The following is a 24,328-nucleotide window of genomic DNA, read 5'->3' on the forward strand; positions in this document are numbered from 1 at the left end:
TGATAGGGAAATTGTAGATTGGGGTACTTTTTGGGTATGCGAGTACTTCAAAGAGTTGATAACATCAACTTTGTTAACAGTATAGATAGACTATGTGAGAAAACATAGAATCATGAGAGAAAATTTATGAGTTCAATATGTTATTGTGCAAAGATTATGTCCCTTTAATGTAGTTATGTAATAGGATTTATCAATTTGATAAACACATGCATGATACTCAGATAGCTAAATTTGAGTGGGGCATGTTTTTATAGGGACTTACTAGTTTGATGAACAAATGCACAATACCTAGTTACATACTTTAAGAAGAGTTGGGATATATGAAGCCATATTCAAATTGGGCATGTTTTTAAGAGCACGAAAGGTCATTGAATATGGATGTATTCCCACTTTTACATTGTTAAGCATAGGGCTAGGTTGGGTACATTTTCAACACACAAGTAGTTGAACATACTCCTTTGGTGTGTGAAGTCCTCTAGCTTGAAAAGTGATCAAAGTTGTACCAACATTGATATCCAAGTTCGCAAGCCCAATTTTCATGGGAAACCAACATTCAAACTTGAGCAGCTTATGAGAACATAATGTTAAATAAATGTTTTGGGGGACATCTTAACAAGCTATAGTTTTTTCACTTCAATAACCACCAAGGTGTAGGAAACCATACCTTGGGACAATGAAGTTACAAGTATTACACCATGTAAGGTTGATGGCATATTTAAGCGTGCATCTTTGCAAGGCATATTTTTGATACTTCTGTAACCAAGGACTAGGAGCCCATAAGTGTATCACGTGTATGGTTGACATATTGAAAACACCCAGTTACTTTTTCCAACCACCTTACCAAATTCATATTGCTCTTATCCATAATGCAAAGAACCCAATAAGAATGTCAATCCAACCACCTTAGCAAAATCATAGTTCTCGCTTCCTTTTCCTCACTCAAACCGCAGGCATATGAGCTCGTTTTAACTGTGTGGCACATGCCAAAAAAGAACACCTTGGGAGTTAGAAATGTGACAACACAGAAAGAAGTACAGTAGAAATCTTGCATAACTGATAACTGCTATTTGTTGAGAAGTGTCACAACTGCAATGCTACCTCTTCCTCAAATGGGTCTTTACTCTTCCTCAGAGGGCAAAGTGAATGTTGGCCTTCAAAAGGACCACCTTAACAAAACTTCATTCTGAGAACTATAGATGACATTAACATGAAACTAAGTGCTTACACATGTCTGTATGTTGAGCAAGCTGAAAGCATTTGTTCTAAAGTAAACCATTTTACTTCAACATCTACCATCTTGTGAGCTTCATGACAGTGAGATCCATATCAGCATCATGCCACCATGGCAGCCTCACCCATTTGGTACAAGAGTCATCGTCCGTTCGTTTCAGCCTGAATACATATATGTTGCTGCTATAGATTTGCAGGGCAACCTCATTTTTCCTGTTAACTAACCCATCTGATATTGCTGTGAGAAGTGTGGCTATAAAAATTCCCTAAAACATCCTGATTTACCCAAAGGAGATGCATTTCACCTTTGTAGCCAAGTAAGATCCCCCATCTGTTCTTGTTTAATGGATTATGGTACCCAATAAAGGGACATGTGAAGCCCCATAGAAGAGCCTGCAAGGACAGCCCTTGTACAGAGTAGACTGCTCTGACACAGATTGTGACACAGCTCAGTCACAACCTTGACGTGTGACTTTAAGCAGCATTGCAGCTCCCCTCATTCTCTCATCTTTTCTTGTTTTTGTGAAAAGGCTTCTTGCTTGTTAGTCCCTTTTGTCTTTTGAAATTGGTAGTTTCCTGCAAAACCACAGCACTGTTAAAACTCCTGCGGGGCAAAAACCATGTGCACATCCTAGGAGCAATTTTGCATGCAAATTCTGTTGCTGAGATCTGTCCCTGCAAATTCTTCCGTGCATTGATAATATAGCATGAAGATTTCAGACTGGTAGCTCCAAATCTTACCTTGGGTTTCCGCAGTTTACTGAAAGTCTGTGGCAACTCTTCAGGCTTTGACATGTCCAAATCAGACCTATTCGAAGATTTGTTCTCCATGTCCAACATATTCGCAACATCATCATCAAAGCTATCTAACATCCCCAACAGCCTGCCAAAACATCCAAAAGCATGAAGAAGAAAGGCATGTGATCTTCTTGAATGGCATCCAACCCAAAAAGTTGTATAGCGCTTACCCATTTTGTGATCTTTTCAGATGCTTTAATCTTTTCTTTTCAACCCTAGAGAGTGGGACACGTGCAAAAAGATTCTCTTCTTGCTGTGCACGAGCTTCAAGCCTAGACAGTTCCCTTGACATCTCTTTGCTCTCTGACCCGACATATTCTCTAACCTGTATCAAGCATTGTCGATTGGTATGTATTTCCAATTTTGATTCAACCAAAAAACACATACACATACAAAAGTGACCACATACTTCTTCAGGTTTCCCCTCTAACTCATTGGCAAGTTCCTTAATGAAGGCACTCCTGGAGGCTTTCCGCAGTGCCTCCTTTTGAGCCCTGGATTCAGCTGTTCTACTCTTGGGAATTCTTTCTTCACCCATGGTGGTTGGAGCTATCATAGGGGGACGATAAATGCCACCTTTCTCCTGCAAGGAACAGCTTAAATATTACATGAGGATTGTACTAGAAACAACACCCTGAACTGAAGCAAACAGGAAACAACATGACTTCTCAGTCTGTTGATCAATTTAAAGGAGGTAAATTGTTCATATTAGGAGATAAGTACTCTAATATGAACAGAATACACCAGATTATGTGATTTGGAAAGACTTCTTTGAAAAGCCAAAACATCGAAAACATATTCATGAACAAACCAGCCTCTGATTAAAGCCGCCCAGTCCATATCAAAGACTTTATTTTATGGGATATATATACCTTGTCATTTTCATCTATCTTTGAAACAAGCATGTCTGGATTTGGCTTGTACATTAATGCATCCTCTTCTTGTTCATCTGCCTCACCTCTAGCTGTATAAGAAGAACCTGATGCTAGTTTCACAAGCTTTTCAATCTGATATTGGAGCTTCTTGTCTATAGGTCGAATCTGTGGACAATATACACTTATGTGAGCACTTGATACAGAAAATAATACAGTTGGCTGTCTTGAAACATTTGTTTTCACCTTTTCTAGAAATAGACGAATCTCAATCAGCCTCTCAATGACAGGGTGATTTTTGACAGATCTTCCTTCTGCCTTCAAGAGAATATAAAACATAACACACTGGCAGTAAAACATGAGCAGAAGATACTTGGACTCCAAATAGCTTATCCCATTTTTGGTTGAAAATTCTCCTCCTTTCAACTGCAAACAAGATGGTGATCTCATATCAGTGTTAGCTTCATTTGTCAGTATTGCCACACAATGAAATAAAAGGAAACTATAACTACAGACAAATAATGCAAAACAAGACATATAAGCACTTCAATTGCAAATCAAGAAGACAGGAACATAAAAACATGACTAATGGAAACAAAGGTGCAGAGGAGTGTGGACAGCAAAGAGAGAATGAAATAGAAAATGGAACAACGCTCCCAAGCTGAAGGCTCCCATGCAAAAACTAAAATATGAGAACTGTTTACTGCGACTGTCTGTGACCAGATTTGGACGGGGGGGGTGGAGAAAGACATGGTCCCCTTCTCAATAAAAAGGCATGACCCCTACCAAAAGGTTACTCTGTCCATTCCACTATTTTTGAACATGAAGGTCGCATGAAAGCAAGGGTACTATGCACCTCCTTTAGACGAGATTCTCATTCTGATGGTGCTTTAACTTCAGAATTGTTGTTTTCTATCACCACTTGTTCCTTCTCAGTAAGGGATATTTATACACACATTCAGCCTATAAGGTGCCCAACTGTGATTTCACCGAGATATCTTCTCCATCTCAATGAGAGGCGGAGGCCTCGCAAACTACACTGCAGCCTTAGCCCCCCTTCTGAGGTATTCATGTTATCAAAATTGCCATCAGAGTCACAGCTTGAGAGGTCATTCACAGCAGACTCTTTCGAGTGGTCTTTGGGATGTTATTTGCCTTCTATTTGGTGTTCACTGTAAACAGCAGCATGTGAGCTTGATTTTCTGCTACACACTGGGTTACAAATGTGAAACTCAGCTGGCTATGGAGGAGAGAGACAGTGAACGGTAGTTAGTGTGAGCTCAAGAGAGTGTATTAGATCAAGATTGCACAACACCAAATGAAAGTACAAAAATACAACTAAGGCCTAAGGTTGACCTAACTAAACCCCCAGACCCTAACTAGAGTTGGATTAACTTAACTCTAGAGCCTAGTCTCACCACATTTAAAGTCCTAGACACACCACACTTTGACACTCTAATGAGTGTCCACACCTCACAAATTACATTGGGCACTACCTAGAATTGGCAAATTCTAACAACCCCCCTGCAGTGCCAATGTGATGAAGTGCAAGGATCATTGATCACCAAAGGGTAATAAGCCTAACAATGGTATCAGAGCATACCTTTCGGCCGCTGCCATCGCTGCCTGAGCTGCCGTTGAGCCTTGCACTTGGCTGCTCTTCTCCTTGGCGACAGTCAGTGAAACTGCCTGTGTTGATTAGCTTGTCCCTGCTGTGCCAGCTGTCCCATCCTTCATGCCTACAGCCTGCATAAGCTGCGCCAGCCTGCTTGTCATCGTCGCTGTCTGCGCTACTCGACATCAGCACTCAACTGCCACGTTCCGTTTGCCCTGCGTGCTCAACTGCCCCGTTTCACCTGGTGACAGCCCTGTCAGTCTCACATCCAGTGTTAGTGTTGACCTGCCCAACACGGCAGCCCAGACTGCGCACGTGTTCACCTGCCATGTTTGCCCTGTGCAAATCCCCCCGACAGTTTGCATTTCAATCAACAGCCTGGCCTGACACCCGCCGCCTGACGCCCAACAGTCCCAAATACCAAATTACTATTTCTTCCAAGTCTTCATCAGCATTAACCCAAGAAATAAAGTCCTATTCATGCATGGCCCCTTCATGAGCACAAAATTTGGGGTTCTTTGCAGCAGATTTCAATTTCCATTCAATTTCTCAAAAAGAGATTGGGGCTTTTGCCCACAAATCCCAAATTTCACCAATATTTCGGGGATTTATGTTCGGCAGCCAAAATTGCCCAATTTCGTGCCAAAAATATGGGCCTTTTTCCATTCAAGTTCAAATTTCATAAATTTTCAATAGATAAATTTGGGGCTTTTGTGAAATTTCCCCAAATTCATCGACATTGAGGCCAATTGCACCTTCTACATTGACATTCACGAACATTGAAGTCTTTTCAGCTGCAAAATTTTCCTCACCATCATCAATATTGCAAAAAATTGTAAGTTTTTGACCTTTTCTTTGCTTTATTTTTGTGCTGCCCCTACATTTGTACTTTGGACAGCTGTTGATCACAAATACCACCAACTTGCAGCAAGAAACGACAAGAAAAAATGATTTGCCCAATATGTTTGGGGACTTTGATAAATTGGATGGCACTACTTATCCCATGTGGACATACATGATGAAGCATGTCTTAGTTGCCAACCAGCTTTGGGGTTATGTATGTGATTTAAAAATTAGGCCTACAAGCCCAACTACACAGAATGCTACAAGTTCATCTAGCTCATCCATTGTCACTAGTGGATCTTCCGCTCCAGCTCTTGTTGCACCTCCCATTGCAAATCAATTGAGATGGGATGGGTGTGATTCCCAAGCTCATGCTTTGATTGCACTCTCATGCAAGAGATAGGTTATCCCGCATATTTGGTCATGCACAAAGGCCAAGGATGCTTGGGATAAGCTTGCTTCGTTATGTCACGTGCACAATGAGGCTCATGTAGCCTACTTGAGATGGAGCACATGATAAAGGGTAATTCTATAAATGCATGCATAATTCCTAATGCATGTCTTGTATCTATAGTCTTGGCTGGCCCACCTAATACTTATCAAAGTTTTGCCACTACACTTCGCTTACTTGCAAAAGGAGATGCCAAGACATACACATTTGATACATTGGTGCCCTTATTATTGCAAGAAGAGCAATCAAGGGTGGATTGCTCTAACATAAGTATGGACAATCAAGCATTTACAGCCAGCCATAGAAACAAAAGGAAGTCATGGCAACCCTCAAACTCAAAGGGAAAAGGCAAAACAACTACTTCCTATTAGCCTGCCACCTTTAGTATTCTCAGTCTGTTATCTCTTGATTGTGAGCTCTTATCAAAGTCTAACGTAGACATGGGAGCTCTGGCCTTTTAGTATGCATTTCTTTTGTTTTAGGCCCTTTCACCAAGATTGGCTTCGGAATATGCGATCCAAAGGGGAATCTACCACCATTGGTGACAACTCTTTAGTTCTCGCGTGTGGAGTGGGGACCATTTCCTTGTCCGATTGACATTCTTCTTCGGCCAAAGTCCTCTGTGTACCAAATTTGGGCTTTAACCTCTTGTCTATTTACGGTCTTACACAGCTAGGTACTTGAATTGTCTTTACCCAGGATGCAGTCACAATGGAGGATGCATCTTCAAGAGCTACTCTTTGGATAAGTACACAGGAGGGTAGGCTTTACACACTCGCAGCCCTTGCTACATAGTCTTCAAATGAGCTTGGACTACTTTGGCATGCTCGTTATGGGCATTTAAACCTTGATGCTATTTAGCGGGCTTCTAGGAAGAAAATGGTGAAGGGACTTTCAGATTTCTCTCCCATTCACTCTCGATGTCCTAGTTGCTTAAGGGGCAAGTAGCATAGGTAGCCTTATCCAAAGGTTGCTACTTAGAGGGCTTCTACCCCGCTTGAGTTGGTACATACCAACCTTTGTGTACCTATGGGCACGGTCTCCCTTGGTAAGGCCAAGTACCTTATGCTAATTGTTGCCAACTTTAGTCATTGTGTAGCCCTATTTCTTGGAGTACAAAAGCAAGGCGTACTTTCACTTTTGCAAGTGGAAGGTGTTTGCAGAGAAGCAAACATCCTTCAAAGTTCAAAGTGTTTGAGCAGATTATAGCAGCAAGTATTCTTCTAACCTATTTTCTGAGTTTTGTAGGGACCACGATATCCGGATGAGTATTTCCATCCAAACACACCATTAAAAAATGGTGTGATGGAGTGTGCCAATCAAAGCATGCTCAAAATAGCCCAATCGATGTTGGAGCACAGGAGTCTTCCCCATTCCTTATGGGGTGAGGCAGTGGCTACTGCTGTACATATCTGCAATAGGTCACCTACTTCGGCATTGAAGGATATGATTCCTTACCAGGCTTTCCTTGGGAATAAGTCTTCAATTTCCCACTTTCGCATCTTTAGATACGAGGCATATGTCCATGAGGACAAGAAGAAAAGAGACAGCAAACTCGACCCCAAGTCAGAGAAGCTTATCTTCATGGGTTATAGTACAATCAAAAAGGGCTATCAGCTCTACGACTCGAAGACTCGAAAGATCAAGATAAGCAAGGATGTGATCTTTGACAAGGCTATAGCCTTCGAAGATCCGATTGATGGTTCTTATGTTACACGTGGTTCTTCATCATCAACTAAAAACTCCCCTCCCTCCCCCGCCCCCTTGCCCAAATCAGCCCCTCCCCTTCCAAGTTACCCCTTGGTACCTCTTCTTCATCTACGATTCCTCACTCTCCATCACCTTCTCCCCCTCAACCCTTGACAGCTCCTTCATCTACTACTTTGTCATCGAGTATTTCTACCCCTTTCCCATCTCCTCAGGTTCCCTTAGTGAGGGGGAGTCCCTTCCACAAACCAGTCCTTTACAAGTACGCACGGCTAAGTATAGATTGAAGAATCTTAGAAATTGTGCATACATGTACTCCCGGAATTTGGGGCTTTTGATGTATGCTTGGTAATTTCACTTGGCTGAGCAAAATTTGTGAAATTTGCACACATTGGAGTCTCAAAAATTGGGACTTTCATGTACTTGTGCCCCGTGCAATTTGGGACTTTTGCAAAATTTGTAAAATCCGTGTCAAATTTGGTCTTGACGTGCACTTGCAATACAATTTCTATGCAAATTGAGCACGTTGGACCCTGGCTTTTGCAAAATTTGTGGAATTTTGGCAAAATTGGATTGTGGAATCTACTCAAAAGTTATGTCTTATGCAATTTGAGCAAAGAAATTTTGGGACTTTTGACAGTATGGATCAAATTTGTGCCCGTGGATGCAATTTGATTTATTTGCCCATGGCATAGTTGCAATTACTTGTGATGTGTTGTAGCACACATTTTGTGACTCTAAAAATTTACTTTGTGACTCTGAAAATTGATTTACGTTTTGTTGAAGTATTTTTGGGCTGTAAATCATGGCTAGCAACAATGATAGCAGCAATCTTTTGCACATTAAGTAGCTTGAGGGTGCACACAACTTTGCTATATGCCAGAAGCAATGCTATAATGTCTTGGTGCAGAAGAAACAGATGAAGCCCATAAAGACAAGGGTAAAACCAACAACTACAACTATATCTGTACATTTGAATGATTTTAACTCTATTTTTAGCTAGTTGATTACTTTGGAGTTCAACATTGATGAAGAGTTCAAGGCAACATTTTTGCTATGTATTTTGCCTAAAAGTTGGGACACTTTTAGAACAACAATGAGTAACTCCAATGCCATTTTGTTATATTCAGATGTGGAGAGCTCTTTACTTTGGAAGAGTTAAATGGACAAAATAATTCAGCAAGCAAGTTTTCCGATGCACCGCATACTAGAGGCACATCCCAGCAAAAAGGGCAAGTCTAAAAACAAAGCACACAACAAGTTTCATGGAAAAAATGTAGAGTGCCATCATTGTGGCAAGAAAGGGCACTTCAAGCAGGATTGCTTTTAGTGGCAAAAAGAAAAGGGCAAGGGCAAAAGCATTGATGATAGCAAAGACGAGAAAAAGTATAGCCAACATGGAAAGAAGAGCAATGTAAAGATAGAGGAAGTCAATGTAGTAAGTCACAACAGTGACAGTGGCACTCTTTGCTTCTTCTTTTAGTGCACAATCATTGATTGCCGATTTTGATGGTGACATGCACACTTGGATTCTTGATTCAGGTGCAGCAATGGCAGTGGTGGAGAGAGAGAAAGAGTGAGCAGAAGTAGAGAGTGAGAGTAAGAGAATTGAATAATGTGTGGGTACAATAAGTTGTATCTCTTTTAGTCTTTTTTTTTGTGTGTGATAATTATATGTAAAGTACAAGTGCTAAGGGTGTATTCACACCTGAGCATGTATAAAAGGCACGGTGGCCCTTTATTTCCAACAATCTCCCACCTAAAGGCAGCGTGCCTTTAAGGTTAAGAAAAGAATCAACTAAGTCTAAGTATGTGCAAAGCTGAAATACATATACTATCCAACTTCCATCATCTATCAGCTAATGAGCAAACCACTCTACTGAAAGACCCTTCGTGAGAAGATTTCTAGGATTATCATCTGTATGTACCTTGACAAGCTCAATACTTTTGCTATCAAGTACATCCCTGATAAAGTGATACTTCACCTATATGTGCTTCATCTTTGCATGAAATTTGAGATTCCATGCTAGCATGATCGCACTTTTGCTATTCCAATGGAGGATAGAGGTCTCAGTAATACCACGCTCTCCCACCATATGTAAAAACCATAAAGCCTCCTTGCATGTCTCAATGGAAGTCACATGCTCTGCCTCTATAGTAAACAATGCAACACACTTCTCTAGCCTGGAGATCCAGGAAACTGCTCCCTCTATGAAGGTGAATGCATACCCTAAAGTAGACTTCTTGCAGGTAGCATGACCATCATTGTCTGCATCCGTAAAGCCAACGACAAATGCCTTCCACTTTCCAAAGCAGATGCACAAATCCTTTGATTTGTGCCCTTAAATCTCATGATACCTTTCATTGCTTCCCAATGCTTTCTACCAGTATGTGCCATGTATCTGCTAATCACTTCTACCGTAAATGCTTTGCCAGGACGTGTAGCAACCATAGTATATATCAAGCTACCCATAGCTGAAGCATATGGAATCTTGGCCATTTCAGCCTTTTCATCATCAGATGAAGGCCTGTCCTTTGCACTGAGTTTCACATATGGAGGCAACGGTACACCACTTGCTTTCCCCCCCTCCATATTGAAACGCTACAAAATCTTGGATACATACTTCTATTGTGACACATAACGAAAACCTTCCAATCTGTCCCTCAGTATACATATACTAAAAATGTGGTTTGCCTCAACAAGATCCTTCATATCAAAACTTTTATGTAGGTTCTACTTCAATGTGTCCAACGCATGAACATCCCTACCACCGATTAGCATATCATCCACATACAAAATTAGTATAATAAATCTACCATCTGTTGCTTTCTTAGTATATAAGCAGTGATCCACTTAACTTCTTTTAAATCTTTGAGATTGCATTAATATATCAAACTTATTATACCATTCACACGGTGCCAGTTTCAGCCCATAAAAGATTTTGTTGAGTTTACATACCATCTTTTCATGCCCCTTGGCTACAAAACCTTCTAGCTATTGCATATATATGCCCTCATACAGGTCACCATATAAGAAAGCAATCTTGACATCCATCTGTTGAGTTTCATATCCTCACATGCAACCAAGCCCAATATGGTTCGCAAAGTAGTCATCTTGACTACAGGAGAAAAGATCTCTTCAAAGTCAATCCCATGTTCCTGCTTATACTATTTTGCAACAAGTCGTGCTTTGTACTTTGGTGAAGAACCAAAAGTGACCATCTTGTAAACCCATTTACATGGTAGGACTTTCTGTCCCTTAGGCAAATCCACCAAATCCCAAGTACCATTCTTCTTTAGATATTCCATCTCTAGCAACATAGCTTTATGCTATTTCTTGCTGTCCTCTCTGTCCATTATGCAAAGTGTGTTAGAGATCATAGCCTGTTTGGAGGGCAGCTGCACAGTCGGACTGTGCAGTTGGACTGCCACGTGGCAGTCCGACTGCCTGCAGCCCAGTCGGCTGCATTTAATGCAGCCGACCTATTTTCTGGCTGCGCCCTATTTCTGGCGCCTTATTTCCTGGCAGATTTCGGCTATTTATAGTCGACACTTTCAGCAGTCTGGACACACTTCTCTGACGCAGATTACAGACCGGTGACGCGCAGTTTCTGTCTCTGTTCACAGATTTCAGACAGCAGACAGTGCAGACTGCAGCAGACTTCGAGGTGGACAGCAGGTTGCATCGTCGAGGTGGAGACACGCAGTCCAGCGCACTGCGCCCTTGTATATCTTTGTATTCAGCATTCTTTATACAGCAGATCTTCATCGTCCACTGTCTCTTTCTCTCCCTTCTCTCTCTGCGTTCTCTCTCTCTCAGTCCTACGCTTCCGTACCGCTGCACTCTGACATGGTATCAGAGCAGTGTTTGAGGGCTGACTGAGCGCAGAATCAACCTGAAGAGGAGTTTCCATCGCGACACAAATTTGCGTTTTTTGCGTTTAAGGGCAGACAGGAGGGTTGCGCCTTGGAACAAGGCTGAAACGAGTGTGGGCGCACAGGAAAGGAGTACAAGTGGTGGATTTGCTGCTGTTTACTACTGTTTGACGCGGAGGAAGTTTGAGTTTTCAGCCTACAAGTGCAGGTTTTGCTTTTTCATCGCCTCCGGCGGGTGAAGAAGGCTCAGGACGCGGAAGAGCCTTAGCAGGCTGAGTTTTCCCAGTCAGAGGGGGCTGCTTTTGCGTTTGAGAAGGCATTGCAGGTGAAGATGTCTACAGAGATGGACTTGGAGTTCCACGCGATTATGGACTGGAAGGTGCCTGTCTTACCGGCTCTTCCTACAGATCAGAAGCTCGACGGCGACAACTATCGCATTTGGCGCGTCATGATGTTGGCCATCCTTGAGTCCTATGATTTGGCGGAGTTGGTACACGAGGAGATTGACCGGCCCTCGGTAAGAGATGAGTCCAAACTCTCTTCCGATGCTCGTGCGGAGTTGGCCAGGGCCCAGTCTCATTGGGACAAACTGAATGCCAGGATTCGATCCTTTCTCTTTCTATCATGCACTACAGCCGTGATCACTCACATCGAGCACTTGACGGTGGCTCGGGAGATATGGCTGGAGCTTGATCAGATGTACAATCGGATGACCCTGATGAAGAGGGTTTCTTTGGAGGTACAGATGCGAACCTTGTCCGTAAATAAGTCTTCTTCGCTACGGGAGCACATTAACAAGCTAAGGCAGCTACAGATGCAGGTTCAGAATGCGGGGAAGCCGATTTCCTCCGAAGACATAGGCGATCACACTATTGTCCCAGTTGCCGCCACGATTCGGTACATTTTACTCTGCCCTTATTGCTTCGGGGCGAGAGTCTACTCTTCGCTGGGAAGAGTTGGTTCCTATGGTCTTGGACCAAGAGGAACAGTTAAAGGGACAGAATGCTTCCAAGTCGGAGGCGCTGACAGGTCAAGCCTCTCAGAAGAAGGGGAAGGACCAAAAGAAGAAGAAGGGGGATAACAAGTCCAAGAAGGACAAGGAGAAGGACAAGGACAAAGACTCCACATGCCATATTTGTGGAAAGACTGCCCATTGGAAGAAGGATTGCCCTGACAAAGACACGAAGGACACCAAGAAGAAGGACACCAAGGATTCTGGAGCGGTGGCTGCACCCTCATCAGCTACATTTCTTCATCTAGCTGTCATTGAGGACGCTTCACCGAATGCTTCTGATGCTGCGATGACGGCTCCCCAGGCTCGAGAGTGGATTGTTGATAGTGGTGCCTCACGGCACATGACTCCTTCATCAGATGGTGTTGCCCAGCTGCGACCCTCGCGTGGGCAGATTCTCATTGGAGACAGCTCTTCAATTTCTATTGCAGGTCGGGGTAAGATGCAGCTTATTCCGGATGGACGAGGTGGTACCCATACCTCAGAGGTTTTGCATGTACCAGGATTAGGGTACCATCTCCTTTCAGTTCATAAGATTTGCTCCCTTGGTCTTTTGGTGGAGTTTGACAGTACTACGGTGCGCATCCTTGATCGTGGATCGAGGAAGGTTCTCTCATCTGGATATGAGGAGAACGGCATTTACAAATTGAAGTCTTCCACTGCCCTCTCTACTCTTCTTCTTACCTCCCAGTCACAGTCTGAATTATGGCATGCTCGGTTTGGTCACCTGAACTATGACTATCTTCGGAGGGCGTCACGTGGACAGCTTGTTCGAGGGTTGCCGAATATAGTGGTGAGCCAGCAGCCATGTGTCTCCTGCATTCGGGGGAAGCAGCATAGAGATGCCATTCCCCACACAGCTTCGCGGTGGTCTACTTCACCGATGGAGCTAGTATCTACGGATCTATATGGCCCTATGAGGAATGAGTCCCTGCGTGGGAGCTCGTACTTCATGCTGATCGTGGATGACTATAGCAGGATGACATGGGCCTACTTTTTGGCACTAAAGTCAGAAGCTTTCTCGCACTTCAAGGATTGGCTTCTCTTTTAGGAGAACCGATCAGGCCGGAAGTTGAAGACCTTGCGATCCGACAAGGGAGGTGAATTTGTGTCTAATGAGTTTGCTCGGTTTTGTGCAGATAGAGGAATTCACCAGGAGTTTGCCAATACCAATACTCCTCAAGAAAATGGTATTCTTGAACGGAAGAACCGCAGTGTGATCGAGATGGCGCGCACCATGATGGAGCACCGACAGACCCCTCAGGTTCTGTGGGCCAAGGCTGTGGCTACTGCAGTCCACATCCTTAATCGATCCCCTACTTCGACCGTGGAAGGGATGACTCCATTTGAGGCTTATTTTGGGACGAAGCCAGATGTTTCTTACTTTCGGGTCTTTGGCTGTGATGCCTATGTTCACATTCCCAAGGCTCACCGTGATAAATTTGAAGGGGGTTCCCGAAAACAGGTATTTGTTGGCTACAACTCCCAGTCCCAAGGCTACCGATTGTATGATCCCGTCAAGCGGGATGTGTACACTAGCCGTGATGTGCGGTTTGTGGAGGTTCCGGCTACTTCAACGGGTGAGGAGCATCCCGTTCTTGGAGATCCAGGGGAGAGTTGGGCTCCTTCTACAGTTCCACTGGAGCCCGTGCCTTTTGATTATGATTCTGTTTTTGACACAGAGTCTACAGTTCCACCGGACACCTCTGAGAAGTTACCACTGGTGGATATTCCAGAGTCTTCTGCTGATGGAGAACGACGAGGGGAGGTTCGGCCTCCTCCTCGCTGGGCCCGTGACACACTCCGTGATTCAGGGATCGAGGGGATTCCTGAGGAGTGGGGACCGCAGGATGGTCCGCGACGGTCACGGAGGCACCAGGCACATTCTACGGAGCTGGTTTGCTCCAACTATTGTTTGATGACCCGTGTTATGCAAGATCGAGAGCCCACCTCCGTGAAGGAGGCTTTATAGTCCGCCCCATGGAAGAAAGCTATGGAAGCCGAGTTGGAGGCTATTGAGAGGAATGGCACTTGGTCACTCGTGCCCCGCCCCCCGAAGAAGAAGGTGATTGGAGTCAAGTGGGTCTTCAAGACCAAATATCTCAGTGATGGTACTTTGGATAAGCACAAGGCTCGCCTTGTTGCTAAAGGTTTTGCACAGCGCCCAGGTATTGACTGTCATGACACTTTTGCCCCCACAGCTCGGATGGCGACCATCAGAGCTGTTCTTGCTTTGGCTGGCCATAGGAGATGGCCTGTTTATCAGTTGGATGTGAAGTCGGCCTTCCTGAATGGTGATTTGAAGGAGGAGATCTATGTTGAGCAGCCTCCTGGCTTTGGTTCTTCAGATGGGAAAGTCTACAGGTTGAAGAAGGCCTTGTATGGCCTCAAGCAGGCTCCGCGTGCATGGAACGAGAAGATTGATTCGTTTCTCCAGTCTCAGTTGGGATATCGGCGGTCCAAGGCCGATCCGCAGCTGTACGTACACACTTCCGAGGATGGTTGTGTGCTGTTTGTATTATATGTTGATGATTTGATTGTCACAGGTGATACTGCACAACAGGTCCAGGAGACAAAGTCAGCTTTACATCGGACGTTCGAGATGACGGATTTGGGGCTACTCCATTTCTTTTTGGGCCATGAGATTTATCAGTCTCAGAGGGGGATCTTTATCTCTCAACAGAGGTATGTACAGGAGCTCTTGGTGTCTTTTGAGATGGAAGATTGTCGAGCCCTCTCTACTCCTATGGATCCAAACTGGAAAGCTACTTCCCATTTAGCTTCTCCTTTGGCGGATGCGTCCCGCTATCGACAGTTGATTGGGTCCTTGATTTGGCTTCTCAACACCAGGGTTGATCTATGTTTTGCTGTTGGGCTCTTGGCAGGGTTCATGAGTGAACCTAAGACGGTGCATTGGCAGGCTGCTCAGAGGATACTTCGGTATCTGAGGGGGACGTCTGATTTGGGGATTCATTACCCCGCAGGGACAGATGGGTCAGATCTTGTACTTGCAGGTTGGAGCGACTCGGATTGGGCCGGTGACGTGGACCACAGGCGGTCTACTACAGGTTACTGTTTTACTTTGGGTGCAGGTGTTATTTCATGGAGTAGCAAGAAGCAGCCCACGGTAGCCCTTTCGTCTACGGAGGCGGAGTATCGGGTCGCGTCCTCCACCACATGCGAGGTTGTGTGGCTTCGGAGATTATTGGAGGAGCTTGGGTGCCCCCAGACTCGTCCTACATTGCTGCAATGTGACAATGAGAGTTGCATTGCCTTGGCAAGGAACCTTGTTTTTCATGCCCGGACGAAGCACATTGAGATCCAGTACCACTTCATCTGAGAAAAGCTTCTGGATGAGACCATCACTGTGGAGTATTGCAAGACGGAGGACAATCTTGCGGATTTGTTTACGGAGGCGCTTCCTCAGGCTCTACTTCGGCGACATTCCAGATCCCTCAGGCTTCTGCCCTGTCCAGGCTCTGAGAGGGGGTGTTAGAGATCATAGCCTGTTTGGAGGGCAGCTGCACAGTCGGACTGTGCAGTCGGACTGCCACGTGGCAGTCCGACTGCCTGCAGCCCAGTCGGCTGCATTTAATGCAGCCGACCTATTCTCTGGCTGTGCCCTATTTCTGGCGCCTTATTTCCTGGCAGATTTCGGCTATTTATAGTCGACACCTTCAGCAGTCTGGACACACTTCTCTGACGCAGATTACAGACCAGTGACGCGCAGTTTCTGCCTCTGTTCGCAGATTTCAGACAGCAGACAGTGCAGACTGCAGCAGACTTCGAGGTGGACAGCAGGTTGCATCGTCGAGGTGGAGACACGCAGTCCAGCGCATTGCGCCCTTGTATATCTTTGTATTCAGCATTCTTTATACAGCAGATCTTCATCGTCCACTGTCTCTTTCTCTCCCTTCTCTCTCTGCGTTCTCTCTCTCTCAGTCCTACGGTTCCGCACCGCTGCACTCTGACAAAGTGAACACTGAATGCCAACTGCACATTGCTAATCTCTGCAATGTTGCATGCATAGTTGTCCCCCAAGTGGACAACACCATGTCTATCACCACTGTAGTTAGAAAGCCACTCACAGTGTGGTATTACATGAAAAGAAGCACCTAAATCAAGAATCCAAGTGTGCATGTTGTCATCAAAATCTACAATCAATGATTGTGCACTAAAAGAAGAAGCAAAGAGTACATTACTACCACTATCACTCTCTTGACTAACTACATTAACTTCCTCTATCTTCACACTCCTCCTCTTTGCATATCGGCTATTCTTCTTCTCATCTTTGTTATCATTAGTGCTTTTGACCTTGCCCTTCTCTTTCTTCTACTTAAAGCTATCCCGCTTGAAGTGTCTTTTCTTGCCACAACGATGGCACTCTATATTTTTTCCACAAGACTTGCTACATGCTTTGTTTTTAGAATAATCCTTTTGCTGGGATTTGTCTCTAGTATGCAATGCATTGGAAAACTTGTTTGCTGAAATATTTTGTCTATTAGCTCTTCCATGAGTAAAGAGCTTTCCACATCTGAATATAATAGCATGGCATTTGAGTTGCTCATTGGTGTTCTAAAAGTGTCCCAACTTTCAGGCAAAGTGAATTGCAAAAATGTTGCCTTGAACTCCTCATCAATGTGGAACTCCAAAGCAATCAACTAGCTGAAAATAGAGTTAAACTTATTCAAATGTACAAACATGGTTGTACCTTCCTTCATACGAAGATCCATCAACTTTTTCAACTAATAAAACTTGCTTGCTGCACTTTTTTGAGCATATAATTCCTCAAGTCTTTGCCACATATCATAAGCACCAAGACATTATAGCATTGCTTCTGCCATATAGCAAAGTTGTGTGCACCCTCAAGCTTCTTAATGTGCAAAAATTGCTGCTATCACTACTCCCAGCTATGATTTACTACTTAAAAGTGACTCAAAAGTCAATAAATGTGAGTCCAACTGTCACACAAATGACCAAGATACCATCACAAATTTTGCAAAAGCCCCAAATTTGTCCAAGGTCCAATGTGCTCCATTTGTAAAGAAATTGCACTGGAAGTACATACCAAGACCAAATTTGACCCAAATTTTGCAACTTTTGCAAAAGCCCCAAATTGTACAAGGTCCAATGTGTCAAAATTTCAAGAAATTGTACCTGTCCCACTGCAATTTCCACGACTAGATGAAAAGCCCCAATTTTTGAGACTCAATAGTATGCAAATTCCACAAATTTTACTCAGCCGAGTAAAATCTTCAAGCATACACCAAAAGTCCCAATTTGACTCAAACTAATAATCTGTTGTTGGCATGGCTTGAACTGGCTCCAGGAAGCCCAGTTAGGATGGCTTTCAACTTTGATACCAGTTTGTAGTGACAGGTGTGTGGTGGAGATACGATGTTGAGCAATGGCAATGGCGAAGAGAGAGAGAGAGAGAGAGAGAGAAAGAGAGAGAGAGTGTGAGTGAGCAACAATAGAGAGTGAGAGTAAGAGAGATACATGATGTGTGGACACAATGAGTTGTATCTGTTTTAGGTTATTTTTTGTGATAGTTATAAGTAAAGTACAAATGCTAAGGATGTGTTCACACCCGAGTACATATAAAAGGCACGGTGGCCCCTTTATTCCCAAAAAGCTCAAGAAAATCTTGATAAGCACAGGGCAGCTAGATGATAAAGGCTATCACACCACTTTTGGGGATGGCAAATGGAAGATATGTAAGGGATCCAAGATTGTTGCTAAAGGCTCTAAGAGTAACACTTTGTATCCATTACATATATCTAGTGTGCGTGATCATGTTGTCGCCGTAATCGAGCAGCCAAGTATGTCTCTATGGCATGGCCGGTTGAGACACATGAGTCAAACTGGAATGAAAGTGCTTTCTTGTTTGGGTTATTTGCCATGTTTGAGGTATGCCGATTTTAACCATTGTGATCATTGTATATTTGGTAAGCATACTCAAAGATCACATAAAAAGTCTCTTTCGTTAAAGTCTTCACCCTTACAGTTGGTACACTCAAATGTATGTGAGATGCCAAGGTTGTCTCTAGGGAGAAAGAAATATTCTATCGCGTTTATTGATAATGCCACATGCAAAGGATGGGTTTATCCAATCTGTCGTAAAGATGAGGCATTAGATATGTTTAAGAATTTCATGGAACTTATTGAAAATATGACCAACAAGACATTAAAGTGTCTTCGTTCTGACAATGGTAGGAGAATATGTGTCAAAAGCCTTTCAAGTCTTTTGTGACAGCAAAGAGATAAAGAGGGAGCTCACTGCCCCTTATAATCCGTGCCAAAACGGTGTTGCAGAGCATACGAATAGTACTATTCAGAAGAAGGTCCGTACCATGCTATCTCATATTACATTACCCTATGGATTTTGGGCAGAGGCTGTTATAACAGCCGTCCACTTAATAAATTGGTCACCGAACAAGACTTTAGGGGGGGAGAGCTCCTCAAGAAGTATGGTCAAGCAAGCCACCTTCATATGCACACTTGAGAGTGTTTGGCTACAAGGCATTTGTGCACATACGCAAGGAACAACACAACAAATTGGAGCCAAAGTCCCGTAAACGCATTTTCCAAGGCTATGGTGACAAGGGTGAAATGGGATATAGATTATAGGATCCCGAGCAGGGTTGTCTCTGTACATAGTATGAACTAATCCGTACGATACAGTACGTATCCATATGATTTAGCATGAAAAAATAGTCACTTTTTTGCCACTCTCCTTTAAGTATACAACTTTCTTTTTTTCTTTCTCCTTTCTTTTTTTTTTCTTATTTTTTTCTTATTTCTCTCCCCCAAGCCTCTTCTCTCAAGCCTCTCATGTGTGTGTGTGTGTGTGTGTGTGTGTGTGTGTGTGTGTGTGTGTGTGGCCTCTTCCTCTCTGAACTATAGTTGCACTAGTACCACATACGAAAGGTTTCATACTATACTATACTTTAGGTACCATACCTTACGTATTAGTACCATAAGGTACCAACTTAATAGATACATCTTTTCCCATTTGAATTGCACTTTGGGATGAGCTAAATGCTCCTTATATCAATATGATTCTCCCATGAGATTAGGTTATTTGAAATTCAAACAATTTCTCTCAACCTTCTCTCTCTCAAGCCCACACTTCTCTTATTTGTATGATCATTCATGTATTATGTATCCACTCCCATCTATGTAGTTGCAAGTTGTAGGTAGCAGTAGTGCATGATGCGCATGCAGCATTAGGTTTTGGCATGTTACCCTCAAATATTCATCTTATATACTCTAATAGCATTGCTATTTAGACTTGAAATATCAATTCTATTATCTTTAGTCTAAAATAAGCAAGTTTTTTTTTCATACTAATATCGTACTGTACCTTATAAAATCTTAAGGTACCATTTAGTACTGTATTTTATTGTACCATACCGTATCATACCTAACAACTATGATCCCGAGAAAAGGAAAATTGTACGCAGCAATGACATAATCTCCCGAGAAGATCACATGAATGGACAGCCCAAAAAGACTGAGGAAGTCAGAACTGCAAAAGATATACAAAATTCCATGAGGGTATTCTGCCCACCAAGATTACACCCTTGTAACTAGCATTTAGAATTCCATGATCCCTTCCTGGGTCATGAAAGGGCTCGTCAAATTCTAGGAGTAATGCGGAATTTACGGCTAGAGCTCCCCTTGGCACCCACATTTCCTACTACCCGAGGCAATTCTTATGAACAGACTTTTCGCTATGGAGTTGGTCTAAGCCTCTTGAAGCAACCAGGACCCCCTTGGAGTAGGGTCTCACAACTAGCTTGGGAGTAGTCTAACGCGTTTCATCATGTTTGTCAATGTTTTTAACCAGAGATCTATATATTAGCCAACACAAACAATCCTTTCAAACAATGACAATTACACCATGGTGCAGTTCACACCTTCCATAGCTAAGGTAGATCTTATCCTAAGGTAACTTTACATTCTAATGAGGATTCTCCTCCCCTTAAAGAAGTGTTTAGTACATCTCTTATAACATGTTAAGCAATACATGAATTTCCCATTTGGGGTTAACATACCCAATATAAGCAAATTTCCTTTTTTAAAAATATTGCGATAATAATTTAACGAGATGATTTACAAGACTCTTAAATAGATATTCACTTTTCATAACAAGTGTTAATCAATCTTAATCTTGTCACGTTGACAATATATCGAGTTATTTTATTAATCTCAAGTATGCATATAGTTTTCTACTCATTTCGTGTAGCAACCCAATAAATGCAAGGAATGATGCTGAAATTGATTAGCAAGAAGCCCATGATATACTGCAGTTTTAGCAAGAAAATGTGCCATTAGAATAGCTAGAATAAGCAAAACAGCATGCTAAACCATTTGAACAGCAAGCTGTTAATGCAGATTTGTAGGCTGAACAGCTAGCAAACAAAAATCATTGAATCCATAGATCAACTAGAAATACAAAACAACCGGATAGGTTGTTCCTGGTGCAAATTACTTTGTTGATTATGTCATGTTTACAGACTATGGTAAACCCTCATGCTTTGAGAAAGTAATAGATAGAGAGGACAGCAAGAAATGGCATAAAGCTATACTGTCAGAGATGGAATATCTAAAGAAGAATGGCACTTGGGATTTGGTAAATTTGCCCAAGGGGAAAAAAGTCCTACCATGCAAATGGATTTAGAATATGAAGGTCACTTCTGGTTCCTCACCAAAATACAAAGCACAACTTGTTGCCAAGGGATATAAGCAAGAATATGGAATTGATTTGAGATCTTCTCTCCTGTTGTCAAGATGAATACTTTGCGGATCATATTGGGCTTGGTTGCATGTGAGGATATGGAGCTTATACAAATGGATGTAAAGACTACTTTCTTACATAGTGATCTGCATGAGGACATATATATGCAATAGCCAGAAGGTTTTGTTGCAAAGAGAAAGGAAAAGATGATATGTAAACTCAACAAAAGCTTGTATGGGCTAAAATAGGCAATCTCAAAGATTCACAAGGATTCAAGTGAATCATTGCATATATACCAAGAAGGCATTAGATGGAAGCCTTACTATGTTGGTTTTGTATGTGAATGACATGCTGATTACTGGTAGGGATGTTCATGCTTTGGACACATTAAAGCAAAACCTCCACAATAGTTTTGACATGAAGGAGCTTGGAGAGGCTAATCACATTCTTGGCACACGTATACTCAAGGATAGATCGAAAGGTCTTCTTTATTTGTCACAGCACATGTATCCAAGATTTTGCAATGTTTCAATATGGAGGGGGGGAAAGCAATTGGTGTACCACCTCCATATGTGAAACTCAATGCAGAGGACAGCCCTACATCTGATGATGAAAAGGCTGAAATGGCCATGTATGCTTTAGTTGTGGATAGCTTGATGTATACTATGGTTGCTACATGTTCTAACATAACATTTGCGGTGGAAGTGGTTAGCAAGTACATGGCACATCCTCATAGAAAGAATTGGGAAGTAGTGAAAGGTATCATGAGATATCTTAACAGCACAAAGGATTTGTGCATTTGCTTTGGCAAGTAAAAGGCACCTATCGTTGGCATTACGGATGCAGACTATGATGGCCATGCTGACTACAGGAAGTCTACTTCAGGGTATGTATTCACGTTCATAGGGGGAGCAATTTCCTAGATCTCTAGGCCATAGAAATATGTTACATTGTCTACTACAAGGGCAGAGTATGTAGCTGCCACCGAGGCATGCAAGGAGGCTTTATGGCTTTCACATTTGGTAGGAGATCTTGGCATTACCGAGATCCTTGTCTTCCATTGTAATAGTCAAAGTGCTATCATGCTAGCACGCAACCCTGTCTTTCATGCAAAGACCATGCACATATAGGTGAAGTATCACTTTGTAAGGGATGTACTTGACAGCAAAATCATTGAGCTTGTCAAGGTATATATAAATGATAACCCTGCAGATCTTCTCGCGAAGGATTTTCCAATAGAGCGATTTGCTCATTGCCGACAGATGATGGAAGTTAGATAGTATATGTATTTCAACTTTGTACATACTTAGACTTAGCTTATTATTTTCCTTAACCTTAAGGTATATTGCCTTTAGGTGGAAGATTGTTGGGAATAAAGGGCCACTGTGCATTTCATGTGTACACAGGTGTGAACGCACCGCACCCTAGCACTTGTACTTTCATATATCTATCTCAAAAAACCAAAAAGAGGTATACTATTGTACCCACACATCGTGCATCTCTCTCACTCTAATACTCTCTTCTCCTGCTCACGTTTTTCTATCTATCTGTCATCACCATCATTGACCATTGCACCTCACCTGTGTATCACTCACTTCACAAGATCCCATGTAGAGTTAATGGCAATGGAGTCTAACTCCTCATGCATGGCCTACATCCAATGTACATCTTGCTGAGCTTTGTCAAAGGAGATAGGCTCATCATCATCCAACACTAAGTTCATAAACACATGCTCATCACAATCATCTACTTCTATTATATTAGACTAATGTGCCCCCCCATATCATATATTGCATGCCTAGCATCCATTCTAGTACGTTGAGGTAATGGGGTATCCATTTTATAATCTTGGAGAGTCTGTGATAGCCATCTCGCGATTGTTTTTGCTGCATTTATAGCAGCCCTTTCATGCTAAATTGCTGTATGTTGCAAACCCTCATCAATACCTTGCTATTCGGGAGCATATGAAGCAAAAACAGCTTGCTGTAACAGATCTGTCCTGCCATTAATAACAAGCACAAACTCCAAAGAAAGTGGTAAAAGCCCTCAAAAACATCATCAATGTCATGTGTGCATTATTATTTCCTAGGGGGGGGAGACTCGCACTTACAAGCTTACAACAATTCAAATTGGGCTGGTGATGCAAACACTAGGCAATCTACTAGTGGAGACTGTTTCTTTATAGGCTGTTCATGCATTTCATGGCTAAGGAAGAAACAACCTACACTCGCTACCTCATCTTGTGAGACTGAGTACAAGGCAGCCTTCACAACAACCGTGCAATGTGTTTGGTTGCACAAATTGTTGGCTGATCTACGTCTACTATTGGAGAGTCCTACACCCATTCTTTCTGACAGTCAGAGTGCTATTGCAGTAGCAATGAGCACGTAATCCTATGTTTCATGCTCGCACGAAACACATTGAGGTGCATACCATTATGTCAAAGAGAGATGTTATGCAGGAGAGATCAGCTTGATGTATGTACCCACACAAAAAATATTGCAAACATTTTCACCAAGCATTACCACGTGAGAAGTTTGAGGCTTTTCGAAAGTCCTTAAACTTATTACCCTTTGGTAATTGATCATCCTTGTACTTCATGACATTGGCACTGCACAGTGGGTGTTAAAATTTGGTAATTCTAGGCAGTGCCCAATGTATGTCATGTGGTGTGGACACTGATTCAAGTGTTAATGTAGTGTGTGTACCTAGTGTCTTTAGACATTAAGTTAATGACACTAGGAACTAGAGTAAGTTAGCCTAACTCTAGCTAATTGATGGAAGGCTAGTTAGGTCAACTCATGACCTAAACTAGATTGAACTTTCACTCTTTTAGTTTAATTCAGCAAGTACACTCTACACTCTTGTTGCAGCTCGCTCACTGTCACTATCTTGTTTCTCTCTCCTCCATTGCTAGTCTTGTTTTCTCACAATCAGAATTGGACTCTATTCACAAAAATGGCACATGGGAGTTATGTGACTTGCTTGTTGGCAAGCGTGCTATTGGCACAAAGTGGGCTTACAAATTAAAACGTAGATCTTGTTAGGTTAGAATTCAATAATACACGTATACTCACAGTGAACAAGTAAACAGCGAGAGAAGAGAGTGCTGGAAGGTCACATCCACAATGTGAGAATGAATATGAAAGTACAATCCCTAAGGTACTAAGTACCACACCCA

The 24,328-nt window shown here is 42.7% G+C and overlaps 1 protein-coding gene across 1 annotated transcript in view; it reads right to left on the bottom strand.

The window, feature by feature from the left end:
• Nucleotides 1-416: 416 nt before the first annotated feature.
• LOC148036239 (uncharacterized) overlaps nt 417-24,328 on the bottom strand; it is a 72,298-nt gene continuing 48,386 nt past the window's right edge. The window contains exons 4-9 of the mRNA XM_087679108.1: nt 3,147-3,326; nt 2,901-3,068; nt 2,438-2,611; nt 2,199-2,353; nt 1,972-2,113; nt 417-1,806 (exon numbers count right to left, since the gene is read on the bottom strand). Coding sequence (XP_087535234.1) covers nt 1,735-1,806; nt 1,972-2,113; nt 2,199-2,353; nt 2,438-2,611; nt 2,901-3,068; nt 3,147-3,326 — 891 coding nt within the window. The 3' untranslated portion in view covers nt 417-1,734. The remainder of the gene's footprint in view (nt 1,807-1,971; nt 2,114-2,198; nt 2,354-2,437; nt 2,612-2,900; nt 3,069-3,146; nt 3,327-24,328) is intronic.

This window comes from Lygodium microphyllum, chromosome 5, assembly GCF_053477565.2.
Source record: "Lygodium microphyllum isolate KBCC chromosome 5, Lygodium_microphyllum_v1.1.10, whole genome shotgun sequence".
NCBI classification, from domain to species: Eukaryota; Viridiplantae; Streptophyta; class Polypodiopsida; order Schizaeales; family Lygodiaceae; genus Lygodium; species Lygodium microphyllum.